The sequence below is a fragment of the Elephantulus edwardii genome, unplaced genomic scaffold (assembly GCF_000299155.1).
Source record: "Elephantulus edwardii isolate Elephantulus edwardi_28Jun2011 unplaced genomic scaffold, EleEdw1.0 scaffold00075, whole genome shotgun sequence".
Taxonomy (NCBI): domain Eukaryota; kingdom Metazoa; phylum Chordata; class Mammalia; order Macroscelidea; family Macroscelididae; genus Elephantulus; species Elephantulus edwardii.
Window position 1 is genome coordinate 5,413,562 of NW_006399825.1, and position 21,257 is coordinate 5,434,818.

The window sequence follows — 21,257 nt, forward strand, 5'->3', positions numbered from 1 at the left end:
ACACACACACACAAACAAATATATACTTATTTATAGCTGTTTTTCCTCTTTAGTATATCTCTTTTGTTAGTACTGTATCCCCCAATACAGTGCCTAAACATAATATCCATTCAGTAAATAAATATATAACAGAATAGAAAGGATTTAAAAAGCATGTGTTGTTAGTCACCAGAAGATGGGTTTCCCTGTGGTACCCAGTCAGCTTGCAAAGAAGAGGAGAATTGAAGGAGAGTCTTGAAGCCACTAAAATCTTACCTTAATGAAGAGTCTGTGGAAAGAAGAGATTCTTGTAAAGGAGGCATAGAGAGAAACTTCCTCAAATAAGTCTGTTTCAACTCTCTAGTCATGTGTCCTTCCAGTTTCAAAGACATGCCCTACTCTACATTTAGAATGATCCTTCTCCTTCATGGCTCAACATAAATATCTTCCCTTTTTAAAATGTATTGGACAGATAAGAAATACATGCCAAACTCCAGATCAGGGACTTCTGTGCTTTTTTTTTTCATTTGTACAGAGAGCCCAGGCGATAGCCTCATTTTCCAGCTACCAAACCAAGTTCCAAAGATTTAAGTAATTCGCCCAAGGTCATAGAGCTCACATGTGGCAGAGCCAGGATTAGAACATAGATCTGTTTAATTCCAAAGCTCCTTGCACAGCATTTGGTGCTCTCCCTTAGCAAGTGTCCTCCCCTCCATGGGCCAACTTAATTGCCCCCTTCTCTGGAGGGAGACCTGAGGTACCTTGTTCAGAAAGACAGTGTAGGGCTTATTACAGACTTCATTCCAGATGGTTCTGGCCCCATTGCTTATCCTCTTCCTCAGAGAAAGAATTTATTCCAGTTGTATCCTCAATGCTGTCACTTAGGAGGACTTAACCAACATCAGTCTGGTCTACTGGACTGAGCTTTAGAAGAACAGATAGTTATGGTGCCGTTTCATATTTTCTAAAAGTTCACAGATATACTCCAAGTACCTTATCATATAGGTGTAAAGGTACAGAGTTCTAAAAATGGCTCTTAAGTATTCTTCCAGTCTCTGTTATTGACATTTTAAAGAACATGTGTATGTTTTCTCTACCCATACCTTTCAGGTCACATTATAGACAACTGAGAACCCACTCTTTGGGATTGTGGAGATAGAGATGTAGAGGTGGGATGATTCAAACACAGTGATGACACTGGCTCAGAACAGCAGCGTGGAAGAACTCCAATTCAGCGTTCTCTCATTTGGCAAATTTTTATTAAATACCTACTATATACACCAGATAAATCAGTTCCGGGATGAGTACAGTGATTATGACAAAAATGACTACAGCTGAAATTCTACCCACATGTTGTTTAACATTAATAGGTGTGTTGTTGTGTACCATAGTGTCTGAGCCGACCCACGGCTGACCCTCTGGTGGGTTTTCAGAGGCGGTTAAACACATGGGAGAAGATGGCCCATCCTTCTTGCTTGGAGCAGCTGTTGGCCTGGAACATGCTGTTGGATCAGTTCTGACTCCCAGTGACCCTGTAGGATGGAGTAGAACTGCCCATGGGGTTTCTAAGGCTGTAATCTTTAAGGAAGTAGACTGCCACATCTTTCCTCCATGGCACAGCTGATAGATTTCAACAGCCGGCCTTTACGTAGCGGCCAAGCACTTAAGCACTGTACCACCAGGGTTCATGACACAGGAATACCTAGGCAATAAAGCAGAATGCGTTAAGTATTATAAATAAGACATCTACTGATACAGACTATGGGATGAGGAAGGATACAGGATGGTGGCCCAATGGCTAAGCACTGGCTGCTGAGCAAAAGGTTGGAGGTTAGAACCTGCCCAGTGGCTCTGAGGGAGAAAGCCTTGATTATGTGATGCCAGATACACTTTCAGCTGAGGAAACCCAGTAAGGCGGTTCTACTCTGTCACGGGGAGTCATTCTTTGACTCAGTGGCACCAGGAAACAACAACAGGAAATGACTTTGGCAAGAGGACAGAAGGTTGTAGTAGTTGTTCTTAGGTGCCATACAGTCAGAGCTGACTTCTAGCAGGTTTTTAGAGATTGTAACTCATACAGGAGGAGATTGCCCATCTTTCTCCTGCAGGGTAGCTGGTGAATTTAAATGGCTTGCCTTTCTGTTGACAGCATAACTTCCTACCCACTAGACTACCAGAGCCCTCAGATTCCCATTTTGTGTGTCTGGGGTAGGCCACCAGAGCACCCTTTGAGTGTCAGCTGAAGTGTGAGGTTCAGGTATGCAGACACAGCAAGGAGAAAGCCCAAGCAGGTGAGAGAGAGAGAGAGGGAGGGAGAGAGGGAGGGAGGGAGGGAGAGTAGAACAGAATGATCCTTAAGTGTGCAGAATGGGGCCCAGTTGTTGATGACCTTGAATGCCAACCTCTGGAGACCTAAACCTATGCACACATTGTAGTCTTTCAGAAAATGAAGTGAAGATGTTTTAGAACTGGCACTGTAGCTAGATGGCAGTACCCGTGGGATGCGTTTGCAGGAGGGAAGTAAGAAACAAGGAAAGCAGTTATTTTCTCTTTATTTGATAACCCTGGGTTTTCACTGATCACACATTGTGTCAAAACAACAATAACAAACCCCAAACCACCTGTTGCCATGTAGGTGGACAAAAAACTTCAGTCAAAATGATTTTTGAAACTTAGACATAGCCCAAGTGACTCATCAGTAAGCCAAGAATTTCTAAGGAGTCATCACAGACAAGCTTAAAAAAAATGCATAGTGTGAACAGAGAAATCTGCTAACAGCTTTTAAGCAGACAGTTCGGGTACAGGGGAGCGATGTGGGGGGCTGAAATGAAGCAGTGCCCACATCTGAAAGCCACACTCCTCGCTGCTTAGAGCAGGCAGTGTGCCAGCAGGGTGGGCCGGCAGCAGAATGGAGAGCCTGCAGAGCCAGATAGGAAAACCCCAGAGAGTAGAGAGAGAGGTGATTAAAATGCTAGACAGGAAAATCAAAACAACTTTTGAGGCGCAAAAGGCGGATATCTAAATAGCAAATTGAATTTGCCAAATCTAGTTTAAATTAGCAGAAGCAAAATAGGAGAGTGTGATTTTGGAAGGGTAAAGCAGTTGCTAAATGAGCCGCTAACTCGGAGTCTTGATTGTCACCCTGGAGAGCTAGAGCTGTCCTCCAGGCCAGCAGGACTGGACCACTCTGTTTATGGCGTGAGAACGCTTTAGGGATGCAGTCCAGAGTGGCTTCAAACAGTGGGCTGAGGTGTGAATCTGCAGCAGCAGGCACGCCAGCTTGGGCTGGGGCACTGAAGTAAAAGGCTGCTGTCTGAAGCCGTGCCAGAAAGGGCCTCTGCAGAGCAGCCGCTGCAGCTGTGAATTTTATGTGTTCTCCATATGCAAACGGCCATTAGTCATGCCTTGATTGATCCTTTCCTCTCTAGCAGCCTTCTTTCCAAATGCAAAGAGAGCCCTTGCAACACAAGTTCACAACCACATGGCCTTTGTCATCCTCTCCTTGTATTTAAAGCTGCTTCATAATGAGGTCTCTTTGAGATTTCAGTGCTCAACTACTGTGTCATGAATAATGGCCCAGTGAGGGCCCTGTGTTTGCGTGTTCACACGATTTCTCCATCTTTCTCAAAGTGACATTTTCATAAGAAAAGAAATGTGAATTTACAAATACCAAGGTTGACAAATACTGCTGCTTTCCTTACATTCGCCAAGCCAGTGGCTAAAGGAGAAACAAAGCATAGCTTAGAAATCTACTTAATCAGTTATCAACATAATCAGTTCAGCATTATCATGGAATAGCTCAGAATAGGTTGAAACTTTAGAGATTTAGTCCTTTTTTAAATCTTTTCTTTAAAATTTGGAATTCCTGTCTTAATTACTATCTTCCTCTGGGAATTACATGACATGTTTGCAGTTAAATTTGATGTCAGAAGTCAGTTAATTCACAAATTCCCAAAAACATGGTAAAAGCTAGATGACAAAATTACAAAGAGAGCCAGTGTTTTCTACATATATGTGATCATGATTTGATTTTCCTTGTCTTTTGAAGGGAGAGAAGCAAGAATACTATAAAAAAAGGTGGTATGTCTACAAGCAGGGCTTTAGACTATGTTTTGCTGTAACATACAAAAGCATACATTATCTTGCAGTAAAGGGAGGAGAGGCAAGAAGCAGTTAATTTTTGTATATTCAGTAATTCTGGGTCTTCTAGTTACCTAGCTATGTAGGTGGATTGAAAACTTTGGTCAAATGTCATTATAGTGTAGTTAATGTAATTAATAGCTAAGCATTGTATTATTTCGAAGAGCATGGCTGATGTGGTTATAGTAACAGTGCTTATTAAGAAATTTTATATAGTGCAAGCCAAACTGGAGTAGCTTGAATTATCAAAATTTTATTTAAGAGAGAGCTGTATAAGAAGAATATCAACCTGATATTTATACGTTACTTTAATGCACTAGTAAGCTACTGTTGTGAGTTGTTGAGTCAGCTACAACTCATCGCAACCCTAGGAAACAGCCGGTCGGAACCTTGCCCTGTCCAGCACCGTGCTCATGCTTTCTGCCGTGCCAGCGTCCACTGTTACAGACTGTCAGTCCTTGGGCATCATCTTCTCTTTCACTGACCCTTTACATTTTGGTAACTACTATTCAGATATTTATTTTTGGTCCATTAGGCCAAAACTCTGTTAATGACTTTCCTGGCTACCTACAGGGATTTTGTTTAACTTGCATCATTGCTTCTCTTTAAAAAAAAAAGGGGGGGGGAAGAGAGGAAGTAAAAAATACCTTTGCTAAAAGATAGTAGAAACCATGGAAAGGCATTTGATGGTGTGAATCACAACAGATTGTGTCCAACCTTGAGAAGAATAAGAATCCCAGAACACCGGATTGTACTCGTGTGTAACCTATACTTGGACCAGAAAGTAGTCCTCAGAACAGCAAGAAAACACTGCGTGATTCAACATCAGGAAGGGAGTATGTCAGGGATGCTTCTTGTCTCCATACTTTTTTCATCTGTTTGTGAAACAGATCATTTGGGAGGCTCTACTTTATGGGGAGGAATGTGGCATCAGGATTGGAGGAGGACTCATCAACAGCCTTGTCAATGAAGATGACACAACCGTGCTCACTAAAACTGAGGAGGACCTGAAGTATTTTCTGCAGAGGGTCAAGATTTGTAGTTTGCTATATGGATTGATGAATGTGGATCAAGAAAGTGAAGATTCTCACCACTTGGCCAATTGACAGCATCATGATAGATGGGCAAAAGATTGAGGTTGTGAAAAATTTCAGCTTGGTTGGTTCCACAGTCAACACTCTTGGCACCAGCAGTCAGGAAATCAAAAGACTAATTGCATTAGGAAAACCTGCTGTCAGGGACCTCTGCAGAGTGCTAAAATGAAATGATGCAGTCTAGGTATGCCTGATCCAGGTTGTGGTCTTTGCAATTACCTGTTATGCATCAGAGAGCTAGACAGTGACCAAAAAGAACAGAAGAATTGACGCCTCATGTCATTTTCTTCGCCTAAAACCCCCTTCTCCTCACACCTGCATCTCTTCTCACTTACTCAGCGCTCAGCATACCTATATATAATGTCAGATTTCCAGGTCACATGATTTTATAGCACTGATCGGTTTACAATTGCATATTCATTTATGTGGTTATTTGATCAATAGATAAATCCTCCTCTAGTCTGTCAACTCAGGGCATCTTTGTACTAGGTGCCTTCGAGTCAACTACAACTCACAGCACCTCTATAAACAACAAAGCAGAGCCTTACTCTTCACCATCTCCTCTGTGCTTACGCTCACTGTCACAGCCACTTTATCAATCCATCATGTTGAGGTCCTTCATCTCTTTCACTAATCCTCTACTTTCCCCAGCATGTCGTCTTTTCCAAAGATTAGTCATTCCTGATAACATGCCCAAAGTATGTGGAATGAAATTTCACCATCCTTGCCTCTAAGGAGGACCCTGGTTGTACTTTTTCAAGTTGAATTTGTTTATTCTTTTGGCAGTCCATGGTATAGTTGATACCCTCTCAAGACCACAGTTCACAGGCAAAAAGAAATAGTCATGCAAATCTTTTTTTCTTAAAACAAGGATTTCTTTTTCTTCCTCTGTAAATTTTAACAAATTCGATGTTTCTCATTGGCATCTCTTCTCTAAAGGTGGATCTGGGCAGCTTCCACCATTGTACCAATTCTGCTTAAGACATTTTAGTTCCAGCAGAGGAACAAATAACCATGCTGCCCCCAACATGCATCCTGGAGACCTATCAGCACCACATTCATACCTCCCAGAGACACAGACCGTCTGTGCCACAGCTGTCCAGTGGGCCAGCAAAAGATTGTCCATTCTGTTCTTGTATGAATTGAAATTCAGCTTGTGTTTCTAAATATGCTCACTTTTTAATATCAAATATCTTAACTTTCTGCCCCCCTTTTTGTTTGTTCTCAAAGCCAATTTTCCTAACATTTTCATATTTATTATTTTTTTGCAAGTAGCTGGTGGTTTTGTTAATCATCAGCATTTCTTCGTGAGTACACAGTATTACAAGCTTTCATATAGAGTTTGTTTAAATTAACACTGGTTGAATTTTTAAACATAGTAAAGAGAACAAGTAGCAAATAATGTAACTGCAAAGAAGTTCTTTTAAAGAATAGAAAAGAGAAAATCTAATCAAAATAATAAAAATGTGAGAACAAAAAAAATCAAAGGCATTTTGAGCTTTATATAAGTATTATATTAAAATATTTGTATTTTATAAATATTATAAAATCTATTATTGCTGTCCTCAATAAATATTCAGCATTTAGAGTCTCTTGTCATTATGAGATAAATGTACTCAAATGCACTGTTGTCACGTCAATTCTGACTTAGAACTACTTTCCATTGGGTTTCTGAAGTTGTAAATAATACTGGGAGGAGACTGACCATCTTTCTCCTGCAGATCCACTGGAGAACTTGAACCACAGGAGACTCTTGGTTTTAGGGTTAGCAGAATTCCTTTGATAGAAATACTTAAATAGAAAGAGTAGACTGTTTTCTGAAATAATCAGGAAATAGGGTATATTACTGAATTAAAGAGAACTCCTCTCTTGGCGTAATCTGTAGGGAGTTGCTCTTTTAACCTAAACCGCTTTGATGGTTCACATCTACTGTCAGTTCAGAAAGAGAAAGATGGACAATCTCTTCCCTTGCAATTTATAGCCTTGAAAACCCACTGGAAAGCCAACTGTGAGTCAGTTCTAGCTTGATGGCAATGAGTTTTAGATGTTATGACTTAATTTTAAGTATTATAGTCAGTAGCCTCACATTAGACATGTCATGTCCATGTAACTCATGTTCTGTGAAAGAGCTCTATTGGCTTAGTGTCTAGTCTGAAAGGTTAGCGATTCAAGTATACCAGCTTCTGTGCAGAGGAAAGCTGGGAAGTCTCCTTCTGTTAACATACAGAGCCTTGGAAACCTGATGGAGCGTCAGAAGCAGTGTGTAACATAAGCATGAATCCAATTAAAGTAAACATCCTTTAACTCTAAAATTCAACTGGTGGTTAAATTTAACCATTGATTTTACTCTGAGAACCTGTAAAGATTGTCCAGAGCTTTCTGCATAATGCTTCCCTTTGCACCATGGGGTACTCTGTTAATTTGTCAGTATCATCTATAGTAATCCCCTTGATAAAAGCTGAGTGAGCTAGGTTTGCTAAAGTAGATAGAGTATCCTCTTGCAAGTTCTGTAAGATAAAGGTCATTTAATTCTTCTGAGTGAGAAGAACAGGTACGTGCTCAGTTTGACTACAGAATACATCTAGGTCGTTAAACCTTAAATATAAGCTTTAACCTTCCAAAATCCTTAGCTCACATACATATTTACTTTTATGATGTTTTAAATGTTTGATTTTCCAAAGTGTGTCTAGGAACATTTCCTGTATTATAGCTAAGATTAGCATTTCATAAATCTGGTGATCCATGTTTTTAGAGCTCTGTAAACAATGATTGAGCCCATAGAGGGCTGCAAACTGCTTGTGTGCTCAGCTCCTACCTGGAAGATTGGCAGTTTGTGTGTATGCTCAGAAATGCCTTCGACAAAAGGCCTGGTGATCTATTTAAAAAAAAAAAATCAACTGAAAACTGTGGAGTGAATGTCTACCCTGAAACGTGTGGCATCACTGTGAGTCAGGACTTGTATTTTGTTCTTTCTTTATGAACATTGACAGAGTTTCACAGCACTCTTCTGAACCTTAGGATAACTATTTCCACCATGCAGATAAAAAAGCTGAGTCATGAGCTACTTCTGTAAGTTTTCCAAAGATCCCTGAACCAGTGGGAAAGAGACCCTGAGACAGAAACCGATTCTGTGTTCTCACTGAAACACATCTTGTATGCATCTGTAGTTTACAAGGAAGGTTGATTGCAAAACAAGCTTGGCTTTCTATACCAAAGGCCTAACAAGGAGATCATTGTAGATGTGTGTACACAAATAAGCAGGGCATCTGATTACCAGAACGGATTTTCATTGGACCAAAACTAAAACTTGAATAAGCTTGATGGCAAGATAGATTTGCTGACTTTTCAAGGCCTTTGTTTGTAACAGTTTTAATTTTATCCAGTGATAGATTCATGAATGAAACAAGTTTTCCACTTTTTTCTTCTTTTCTTATTGCAGATTTATGCAGTTCGATCAGTTGTTCCCAATAAAAGCAATAATGAAATAGTCCTGGTGCTACAACAGTTTGATTTCAATGTGGATAAAGCAGTACAAGCCTTCGTGGATGGTAGGTGTACAATTTCTCTGAACCTAAAGATTTAGTCAGGACTAAATTTTCCATGTACTTGATATTTTTTCCTTAAATGCATTTAATACCAGTTAGTTACTAATTTTTAATTAATAGCTTTAATTCTTGTAAAAATATGCTAGACTTTAAAAACGCCTATATCCTCAATAAGAGTAGAATTCGAAAGTTCTTTCTACCTCGTTAAAAAGCAAAATACAAGCTGTAGATCATTTTCAGAGGATACTGATCAGATTTCAGTTTGTTCTTGAACATGTCTTTTATTTGATAGTGTTCCTGTGAATGGATGACAGTGTACTTCTTTCCAGACCGTAAAGTCTTCCCACCTATTCAGCCAGCATAATTCTGCTTAGATTTATGGCAGCAGTCTTTGAACCTGCTACAGACTGGTTTATTTTTTAATGTTCTTAGTTTATAATATTGAGATTTCCTAATTAGTTAAAATTGCCATTAGTCATTTCTACTACTTCTAAAACTTCTTGCTTTCTCAAAAAATTTTTAAGACCATCTTTTATCTGTCTTAAAATATGAGTGGTGATATAATGGAGCCCAAAGTTCCTTTTAGAAATGTATTTATCTTGTTAATTTATAACTTAGTATTTTCAATTTCCTGTCCATAGTGTGGAAATTCAATTCTCCTGATATTTAACAAGTTCCATTTATGAGCAAAGATCCCTCACCTTTCTTTATCATTTAGATTCTGTTCTGGTATTAGTTTCTGGTTTATACATATGTGCTAGTTTAATATAATTGGACAAATAAGGGCAGATAATATCTGTCAGCACATTTCACAGTTATATTCTATATATACTTTTGTCAAAAGTAGTTTATTTACTTATTTTCCTAGGAATTTAATAATCTTCTTGAATGTCTGCAGGAATAATAGTGTTTCAGTACAAAGCTTTGGAACCAGGCAACATGCTCCTATTCTCATATCCACCTTCAAGGTCTGATGTCCTAACTGAATTATCAAATGGTTATCACTCAAAACAGACTTGCCAGAAGATTCATGATACACAGTTTTCTCGCTATCGTCCTCCTGCTTTGTGACTAGCAAATATAGAATATTTAATCATAATAAACCAGTAGCAGAGAATTGTATATGCATCTGACTTTGTTCATTTGTCTTAAAAATAATTTTACAAGTATGCATATCCTAGCACAGAAAAGCTCTCTTTTCAGCATCTGTCCATATGTATTGCTTGCATGGAGAAAAACTTTAGGAAAGGACAAGGAGCCATTATTATTATTCTTTTCCATCCCTTGTTGGATTGAGAACCTTGCATGTCTCACAATATGAAGCTTTTATTATAAAATGAACCTAATTTGGTCCATACACAGACACACACACACACAAATTGACCAGGTTTGTTTGAATTGAAATTTGTCATCACATTCATCTGTATTTAAATAGAAAACTTATTTGTCTTTGAAATCTTCATGTTGTAAGTATTGACATCTCATTATTAAAGCTCATCAATTGTTAAGAATGCAGAATCATTTTGATTGGAGTAGGATGGATACCTCAGAAAGTTTGTCAAAAATTCACCCAGAGCCAAAAAGAAATGTTAGGAGTCCTTCACAAGGCATTTTGAAAGCCATCATTTCATTTCCAAGTAGCTCAAAAAACTTAAGTAGCTTCAGGATAATGAAAATTTAATAATAATGGCTTCAAAATCCTCTGTAAATATGAGTGTTTTTTCTTCATAATTACTCTCTAAAACTCATTGTCCAAATTAGAACTAGAACTTACATGAAAATTGGTGAAGTGATTGACTATTGCAATTGAGAAAGCAATAAACAGCTCATGTCCTTTCTCTGACTAGAAAGAACATTTTTTTCAAATGCAATTTTCTTTTTAAAAACAGACATTTAGCTGTAAGTAAGAACTGTCCACTGATTGTTAGCTTTTATTACCAAGAAACATAATTAAAGTGATTTCCTAAAGCTCTTCAAAGGTAAATACTAAAAAACATTGGTTCTTTGGGAAAGTTAGAAGAAAAACCAGCCCAGTTACTAAAAAGTTTGAGTTATAGCTTACTTCCAAATACAGTCTTATTTCAAGTACCTGCAACTCCAACAAGTTTAAGAGAGGCATTGAGCTGGAACCTTTGAATAGATAGGCGTAATTAGCCTGCCTAAACATTATTCAAAGCAATATGGTCCTCTTCTTATCTACCATGACAGTAGATTCAATAATTGAGCTTCTACTAATTTGAAATTTGTTATAAAGACCAGCCTGAAGTTTATCTTTGTCTAGCCAATGCACTCCTCTTAGAGAGCTGTTCGTGTAATATGATTGCATAGGGAATGCTTAAAATTTTCAAAAGAATGCATTTTAAAAGCTAGCCCTCTATTAGATGTATCTATTTGTACAAAAACAACTGACTCACTGATGACCTGGAACTTACCATTTAATTTACTGCTGCCCCAGTTTGAATGAATCAACGTCATGGAAACATTTATTGTAGCTCACCCGTGATTAAGTATTTCTTTAAAACTGTTTTCTATCTTAATTAAGTTGGGCTTTCTTGAGTCTCTGAAGTTTTGTATATATATGTGAATAGTATCTGATAGAACCTGGGCTACACTTGTCATTTGATGAACTCTGAAAGTGGAAGCCTTGTAACGAATACCTACATCCCTTCCCTATCCATAGTGATTTGAGCAGAACAGAAGAAGAGCTCCCCTTCATAGCACTTGACATGTTATAAACATAATTTAAAATATCTCAAGCGTATTGCTGTCAAGTTACAACAAACTCCAGTCTGACCCTCCAACTGATTTTCAAATACTATAAATTCCATGAGAGGAGATTGCCCATCTTTCTTCCTCAGGGATTCGATCCACCAGAGAGACATGGGCTTTGGGTTAACAGGGCCATTCCCTTCAGACTATGCCACCAGAGATCCCTGTGAACATAATAGGTAGAGACCGAGAATGGCCAGAGGATGCCAATTCACATGATTAATAATATTCAGAATCCTGTGTTTGGTCCAGAAGATTATAGGTATTTTTACTCACTGAGGAAACAGAACAGTTTTAATTCTATATATGGCAATGAAGCTATCCCAAAATTCTCAAGATAGATTTCATTTTCTCTAAGACAATATAATGATAAAAGAGTAAGCTCCATGTATCAGGGCTTAATATTTGATAAAACCAAGATCTTATACTGAATTAAATAAAAAATCTGGGAAATAAAGAACGAAACTGGCATTTTTATTAAACTTGGCTGTATCAAAACAGATGAAAAGATAAAATTGCTACCAAGATGGGAAGGCAGAGATGAATTTTGGATGGTGTTTTATTATATGAATATATGTTGAAGATTCTTTGTCTTTGTCTAGGTAGTGCAATTCAAGTTCTAAAAGAATGGAATATGACAGGAAAAAAGAAGGTAAGAGCAATATTGATTGTAGTAACATCTTCAATTAAATCCTTCAGAGTTATCATTTTAACAAGGCTGCCAATTTAGACTTCTTTCAAATATGTTAATACGTACATGCAGAAAGCTTCCAAATTCATGACTTAAATACCAGCCACTCTCCCAACTAATGCCTTTGCTTTCTGTTCAGTGTTTTTAACCACCAGGTGTTCTTAAGCAGCCTCAGAATACGACTTCTTGTCTGTGGGTTTCTTTCTCCTTTTTTTAAATAATAAGGGAGCCCAGCCAGAAAATTCAAAGGGTTTGACACATTAACTTGCTTGAACAAATCCTGTAGCACAAAGGCAAAAAATTAAGGAGTGTTTTATAGACACTTGACAAGCTTTAAATAGATCCTCATGTTTTTCTAACTGAAGCATTCTGTCCAAGACTGCCCACAGATATGGTTTTGCTGAATTCTAAGTTGAATCTTTAATAAAAGAAGCAAAAGGAAATGCCTTAAAGCCATAGTAAAGGGCTTTTTTGGCTATCTCAAGAACACCAGAAGACTGCTTCAGAAAAAGAGAAGGAGATTTTCCCAGCAGTCCCCTGTCACCCAACAAGGCCATATCCTGTGGATGTCCATGGATATAATATCCTAGTCTGTTCTTTCCCAGGAGGGAAGATTGTAGGCCTGAAAAACAGATTCTGAACAAATAAAAAGCCTTTCATAAAATCATGAGATTACTGAAATTGCTGGAATCATCTTCTCTCTTAGTTTCATGTAGAATAGTAAGATTTATGTGATTTTTTAAAAAAAAAACACAAAAACAACCTTTATATGCCACCATCTTTGACAGTTGCTACTTATCTTTAATCATAGCTTCCCAGGATTCTCTGGGAGACGAAGATGATTTGCAAGTGATTGAAAGGCAGTATTTACACTTACATGCTAACATTTCATTTGTGCCGTTTGAGTATTAAATTTCTCTGACATGACAAAAAGAACTGAAAGCAGCTGCAGACCCAGCTCATTACTCAGGGTCTGAGAGGTTCCGGTGGAAACTGTTCCCTTCAGTCCTGTACGCTGTGGTGTAGTGAGGATACTGGGGGGAGTAAGGATAAGAGAACAAACAGGTTCGTCTTGGAGAGGATGAAACCAGACTGCTCCTTGGAGGCAAGGATTCTGAAGCCCCATTTGACATACGTTGGGCATGTTGCCAGGAGAGACCAGTCCTTGGAAAGGGACTTCATGTTTGGAAGGGTGGAGGGACAGCACAAGAGAGGAAGACTCCAGATGAGATGGATTGACCTAGTGACTGGGGCAGTGGGGAGAGGTGTGCCAGCGATGGGAGATTGGTTGAAGACAGTGTTTAGAGCTGTTTGAGTCGTAGTTGACTTGAAGGCATATAACAACAAACAGCAAGGACTGGAGAGCACTGTCCTTCACCAATGTAAGCATGAAACACACCTAGAGCAGCACTAACTCAAGACCTACCTGTGACCTGAAAGGAAAAGAGAAGGAGAGGGGGAACAGCTAAGAGACTATTGCTTTTTGTTTATTTTCAAAATGTATTGAACATCAGAACTGATGTTTGGCTGGTGCACACAGATTCAACAAAAGTTACAGGGTCCTAATGAGTCAAGTGCCTGTCCTAATAGGTTGTAACACACTGTTGTTAAGCATTTGGAATATCACCCAGGTGCGAAGCCAAAGTCAAACAAAAGTGCTCAAATTACTATGAACAACATCTTAATTTCCATTATATTATGATTTATTTGCCTTAGGGGCATTTTTAAAAATTTTTTTATTTACACACAATTCATTTCATTGTCTTTTATGCAGTCTTTCATTTAATTGCATTCCATATAATCATTCATATCATATACATTGTATTTTATATAATTAATTACTATTGATGTATGCCAATTAGTAGGGAGCTATGGTGGCCTAGTGGCAGGAAGCTCTGCTGCAGTCCCGTGGGCGTGTGGTTCAAATCCACCAGCTGTTCCACGAGAGGATAGGCAATCTCCCCCTATTCAATTAACTACTTCTTTTTTTTTATTATTATTAAATTTTATTAGTTTCCATGAACATTCACAGGGATTCTGGGCTTTCACTCCTTCATTGCCGCACCATTCTCTCCACCCTCCTCCCCAGTTTGTTCTTCTTCCCCGCCATCCGAATGTTTAATTGTCCAGTTGCCACAATGCTTGTCAAAGTCAGTTCTGATTAATCTCCTTTGTCGGTATGTCCTTTGCCATTCACTATCACTCCTCCCTGAGAGAGACTTCACCCTGAGTCATAAGGAAAAGGGGATGGCGTATTCTCTTAGCTACTTCCTTCTGAAAAGGGACGCTGTGGGTTTCAGGGTGAAGATCTTCTCTCACTACTCTAAAGGGCCCCTTTGGCAGTAGGAAACACATAGACTATTATGGAGATTGATTTTGGAATTTAGATGCACTCTTATTGATTGTGCTTGGCCGTACATGTTCATATCCTTGAAGATGTATCATGGGGGTGTTGCAACCTAGAAGACACAAATTTGACTAACAAGTTATAAGTACATGAGTCCAAAAATTATGGAAAAGTAAAAGAAAAGATTCTTTCATTGTTTTACAAACCCTCTCCCAGGTCCCCTCCACCATGTAGCCCTCACTCTAGACTCCTGTGATGACAGAAATACCTAGTTATATATCTCTTTTAAACAGTTCAATTAACTACTTCTGAAAACACTTCAGAGGGTCAGCTATGTGTTGGTTCCAACTCATCATTATACAACAGTATGTTTATTAGTACTGTTTTGTTTTTTTTAATTTTACACTAGTTTATTTTAAAAAATATTAAAATTCTAATGCATTGTTTTAGAGAATAGATTCAATTTCTTTCACACCCCCCATCAATTTATACAACCCCATAGTTAATCCCCCCTCTCCCTGCACATCCTTAACCCTCTGCTTCCACCCTCTCCCACCCCTCTTGGATCTTTATACTCATTCTACAGTAATGGTTTTACACAGTATGTATCCTTGTGGGCCTGAGTTAGTTCACTCAGCATAATGCTCTCCAGACCCTCCCAAGCTAGGTAATAATTTACAACATCATTGCTCCTGCATGCTATTGTGTCTTTTTTGTTTGTTTGTTTGTTTGTTTGGGGTGTGTGTATGTGTGTATAATTTTTATTTTATACTGATTTACTTACAAAGTTCATATACATTGTTTTTCACACTGGATCTTTCCCATTTCCTAAACCCACCCATCCCTCCACCCACCAGATTGTGTGACCCTATAATTCCACACCCATGCCCATCCTCACCCCTCTGTCTTTCAGATTCCCCACTGAATCTTTCCTAGTCTTTCACCACCACCCCTGTCTGCCCACTCTGCTATCCTAGTGATTTCCATCCTTTCCATTTTTTGTACCCTTCCTCCTTTCCCCTTCTAGACATTTATACCCATTTTACTAGTTATCCTTCTTTTCTTACTATAATGGTCTTGTGCAGTATTTGTTCCCATGAAACTGAGTTCACTCAGCATAATACTCTGTAGACTCTCCCATGTTAGGTAGTATTTTATGAAATTATTGTTTCTTAATGCTGAATAGCATTGTGTGAATGTACCACATTTTTCTCAATCCATTCATTTATTGATGGGCATTTGAGCTGTTTCCATTTTCTTGCTATTGTGACTAATGCTGCTTTGAACATAGGCATACATATCTCCATGTCTCAGTTCTGGTTTCCTTAGAGTATATTTCAGCATTCTAATAGCTAGATCATACGGGATTTCTGGGTTCAGTTTTTTTGAGGAAATGCCAATCCCACAAGCAGTGCATAAGAGTTCCAATCTCTCCACATCCTCTCTTTTGGGGCATTTTGAGAGCGTAATAAGACTCTGCCCATAAAACATGCAAGGACGATATGGGGAAGGCCAAGTATGATTTCTATTAACTCCACAAAGAGACTGTCCCCATTAATTACATCCAGGATATAAAACTTGCTAAGTCATGGTCTCCCATGCTGCTGCGCTTACTTCAGTTAACCACTGATCCAGATATCCATTGCAGGAGTTGCAGAGTTTATTAGGAAACAGGCCAGGGTGGAGAGGTGGGGAAGGCAGAGGATATCACACAATGAGAATCCAGATAGCAACACAAATGGAAGGGATCTCTGGCTTCCTCAGTCATGCAGCAAGCCTCATCTCATAGCAGTCCCAAATCAGCTCGTCTTCAATCATCCAGAAGCAAAACCTTTAACTCTGGTTCTGACTCCAGGGTTCTCTCAGGCTACACCTTGCCACAGTCTCTCCATAGTCAGGTTAGCACTTTCTCTTATGTTGGCTTCATAACTGTTGATGATGTAAAAAATGCTGATCATTGACAGGATATGTGTCTGTAGTTGAGGCAACTGGAGACCATATTCCAGAGGGGGCTAAGGCGATGGATATAAAACACATTTTTGTAAGTCTTAACATCACACAGTCATACTGTGATACCCAAATCCTACTTCAGAGAGTAGTTTCCAACTCATAGCAATGCTCCATCAGGTTTCTTCCCAAGGCTGTAAATCTTTATGAGAGAAACTGCCTGTCTTACTTTCAAGGAGTAGCTTATGGACTTAAACTGCTAACCTTTTGGTTAGCAACCCAGTACATTATACACTATGCCACCAGGGCTCCTTTAGATTATGATAAGAAGGGTCTAAAAATTTATAGTTGTCTAAAATATAGGGTTATGTTATATCCAGAAAAAGAAAATTAAGGTGTTTATACCTTTGCAGCTAGCATTGAAAGATGCAGGGGTCAGGCTGCAGCATCCAGTTCCACATGGACCCAAATCACTTGGGCCTGGGCCCCATTGTCTGCTCCAGTTAAAATATAGATAGAGACATCATAGGCTCTGGGGTTGCTGGAGATTCTGGACAGTAGCAGAAATACCATGAATCTCTTCATTAGTTTAGTGCTTATTTCATAGATCCAATGTGGACTTTGGGGACCTATCTTGTAATTCATTCTTTCCTAAGAAGGAGTTTCCCACCCTTTTCATATCAGGCTTCTCCTTTATCTCTCCTTCAGAGATGGTTAAGAACCTTAGTGTCTCCCCACATGCCACTACCACCACTTTAAGAAACTAGAGCCAGTATTTAATAGGTAGCTGACTTGAGGATTTACTGTATCACTGTTCACATATTTCGAGTCTCAGTTTGCCCAGGTCCTATCTCAGCTATTTAAGCCATTCCTTGCCTGCTTTCTCTTTTAAGAGATCCTTTTTGTTGACTTTATTTTTGTTGTAAAGTTGGTAACAACTTACATTAGAAAGAAGATATTTAAGTCAGATAGTTACTAAAGATGTAGATGGTTTTGTCCATTTTATTAAAATAGCCAGTAAATAAAAATGGTAACATTATCATTTTTATCTCTTAAGTTCCACCTTTTATTTCAATTCTCTGAGCCAAGTCATGGTATCTTCTCTGTCATTTCTCATTCTAGAACAATAAAAGAAAAAGAAGCAAGTCCAAGCAGCATCAAGGTAACAAAGAAGCTAAAGACAAAGGAGAGAGGCAAGAAGCCATGCCCACACCGCCACAGCCGCCACAGATCCAGAATGGCCTCGTGCACAGCTGTGAGAAGGACAGCTCGTCCACAGACTCTGCCAGTGAGAAACCCACCATGCTCCCACGTGAAAAAAAGATCTCAATACTCGAGGACCCTTCAAAGACACTCCGTGGGGTTGCAGGTCAGTCATTCACAAGAAAAATTGCTCAGGGAGGCAAAGTGCACGCACTGTGGCAGTCTTCACTCCTGTTGAAATAGGAGTAGAAGGTGGTTGTACAGGCGTCTGGATTCAGACAGTCTCACTGAGGCCCAGAAACAGCCAGGAGAGGAGACGGGGAATGTAACGGGGCTTCTCCTCACACACTGGGCTCAAAAAGTAAATGTTCACTCCATCCCTGCTCTAAGAGGAGTTTTCCTAGAAAACACAATTTGAATCTATTAAGGATCCCTGGCGGCACAACAGTTAAGCACCTAGCTGCTAACCAAAAAGTTGATGTTTCAAACCCACTCCCTCCCTGAGGCTCCAAGGCAGAAAGAACTGGCAGTCTGCTCCCACAAAAGTTACTCATTGCCATTCAATTTGGAACTGGCTCGACTGACCCTACATTGGGTTTCCGAGGTTGTAAATGACACAGAAGCAGATTACCCATCTCCCTCCCAAGGAGCTGGTGAATTCGAACCACCAATGGGACATGGCCTTGAGCAGAGCAGCTTCGTAGGGACTGCCGCCACAGCCTCCTCCATAAAGATTACCACCTGGAAAACCCTTTAAGGCAGTTCACCTCCGGCACATGGGGTCACCTGGAGTCAAAAACTGACTTGCGTAAAACATTAAGTCTGTATTTGGATCACCGGTAAAGTGGAAGTTTCTCCTTAAAGAAATTCTTTTTTTATAACTACTTTTGTTGGAATGTATCTGGGATAAGGTTGGGATAATAAGTGATAAAAGAAAATGTTATTGTTTTCTAAAGAGGATACAAACTTCCTTTCTAACTCTTGGTATTCTACATTATTTGGCAGAATATAATCTTTAGGGGTGTCAGGATCAGAGAGGTTAATGATTTGTACGTCTCCTTTCTGTAAAATAAGGAAACTACTAGAATCTGCTGGATCAGTGGTTCTCCACATTATCTAAACCACTACCTCCATTTTTACAACAAATCCTAAAGTAAAATTCATAGGTAATAAAATCTAAATAGATAGAAATAGAAGTTCAATGAAATAAAAATGTAAGATGTTTAGAAATAAATAGAAGACCTAATAAAGGAGCCAGATGTTCACAGTGGATGATGGTCTTACTTCTGAGTGCAACTGGATATTAGGGACTCTCATTCATGGTACTTGACATTTGAAGTAAAATCTGAATAGATAAGTGTTTACATAGAACCACTGTGAATGGGACAGCCACAGGTGCAGACTGGCACAGATTCTGTGCATGTAGTCTGGGTAGCAGTGTCACTTTCCAAATGGGACAACACTCTTGGGAAAGTGCCAGACACTGTAAATACAACTGTGCTTTAATGAACACAGGCTAGTCTAGAAAAACTGTGTAAAAAAAATATTTCTGTGTAAAGATCAAAGCTTAGCTAGAATTTTTTTTAAAAAAACAATTCCATGAATAACCAGGGGCTTTTGAGAAATTTTGGGATGCAAGTCAGTTTTCTTATGTGGGAGAGTCCTATGGTAAATTTTCAAAAATGCTACCTCTCTTTTTCAGACTGCCTCCTGTGATGTAGATGCATCAATAAGACATACTATACCACTCCTTTTTCTAGTATTAAAACTCTGGCTTGACTGAGAGACAGTAATTCGGGGGGAAAACAGATAAACTACCCTCAAATTCAGAGCACTATGTTGGATGCCATTATAGATGCAGGGAGGACAAGCAATAGTCCAGGCCCAATGGAGTCACATTCTGATAGCCTTAAAGAGATGGCTCAACTTCAGTATTAGAGGAAGGAGATGCTCCATTTGACTAAGTGATCCAGGAATATTTTATGGAGCAATGGATATTGCATGACCAGGAGACTTGCGGAGGTAGAGAGAATCTGGAGAGCAAAAAGTAGAAAGAACTTTACTGAATAATCTCATCTCTTGTGTATTTAAAATGCACAAGGCAGAAAGCAGGAAAACTCATTTTAAAAGAAAGAAAGAAATGGAACCACATGGCAGTTCCAGTTTCTGAAAAACCAGCAATGAAGAGATAACAGTCCTTGGTCAGAAAGAATCCAGTCTAGCAGAGGAGCCAGAAGTGCAAACAGAAAATTTCATGGTGGCACATACCAGCCCTGGATCCAGTGAGCGTCAGATAATTACCACTAAAAAGTTCCTGCAATTGCTCATAAAGCACTCATTTTCTTTCATAAACACATTTCCTAACAACTCCATTGATAGTTAATGCTGTAATTCGGATTAGGCCTGTCTACAAGATAGTTTCTTAAAACCAAAGAGAGACAAAAAAGTAACCCATTTCCATCTTGAAACTGAATTCTCCAGGAATTTTTTAATTCCATTTTTATTATGCCTATAGTTTCCAGGATGCTTTGATTTATAACTAGGGCAGGAGAAAGAAATTAAATAATCGAGTGGCAGATTCCCAACTTTACTTGTTATTGCCTTCACATGAATTACTTTCAAAATCTAATTACTCAAGTTGCTGTTTTGATATCAATCATAGCCTAAAAGCCTCACCCGTGTATTTGTTCATTTACTTATAATTTATACCTTCCCCCTAAAACAATTTCAGTAACTCTATCAAGTATATGACATTAGAGCAAATGCAATATAGTAGTGCTTCACTTCACAGTAGATAGTTGCCTTGAAAGTTAAGTACCCATCAGGGAAGTCCTCTGTTCAAAGGGGCTTTCATAAACACTAACCTGAAACAAAAAGCCATTCTGATATCTCTGGTTTTTTTTTTTTAAGTTTAGCCTGAAGTCACTGAAGTATGCCAGTGTTATTTGTTAAAGTTACTGGTTCAGAACAAATATCTGTGCTATGGGTAAATTTTTCTCTTAAGGAATAAAGATTATAAATAATAAATGATAGAAATAAATAGAAGAAGCCTCTTAGGTATGTTTTGCTAAAGTAAATTAACCTTTAAAATGGCCATTAACTTCATTAGCATCTCACACTAGATCATAGAGTTTAAGGTGAGTTCGTAGCTTATTAACAGCAAAAGGAATTGGGCTTTTCCTTCACAAAGACAGGAAAAATTCATCAGGAAGTCAATGTCATATATCTTGAAAATATCTAATCTTTTGCAAATCTGAAGACCTCTGTTAGATATTGAACAAAGGAGTATAAGACCTTGGTGATTCTGTATGTAATTGAGTAGACTATTGGGACTAGAGGCATGGAAGCGACCCTTTGCCTGTTCCTACATTTTATAGGTCAAGAGCCAAGGGGGTCGCTTTAATGGCAGAGCAAAGAAGACAGCCCACACTGCCTAGAGCAGCTCTCTTTGATTTGAAAAAGCCTTACTTGAATCCATGAACTTTTATGCATACATTTGAGAGATATTTCTAAAACTGTGGGCCCTTCAACTTCTAAAAAAA

The 21,257-nt window shown here is 38.8% G+C and overlaps 1 protein-coding gene across 2 annotated transcripts in view; it reads left to right on the forward strand.

Moving 5' to 3' along the window:
* The window catches only part of SPATS2L (spermatogenesis associated, serine-rich 2-like), a 113,734-nt gene that overhangs the window by 23,869 nt on the left and 68,608 nt on the right, over positions 1-21,257 (forward strand). For both annotated transcript variants that reach the window (XM_006889074.1, XM_006889075.1), the window contains exons 2-4: positions 8,653-8,761; positions 12,130-12,179; positions 17,635-17,881. In XM_006889074.1, the coding sequence (XP_006889136.1) occupies positions 8,653-8,761; positions 12,130-12,179; positions 17,635-17,881 (406 nt within the window). The remainder of the gene's footprint in view (positions 1-8,652; positions 8,762-12,129; positions 12,180-17,634; positions 17,882-21,257) is intronic.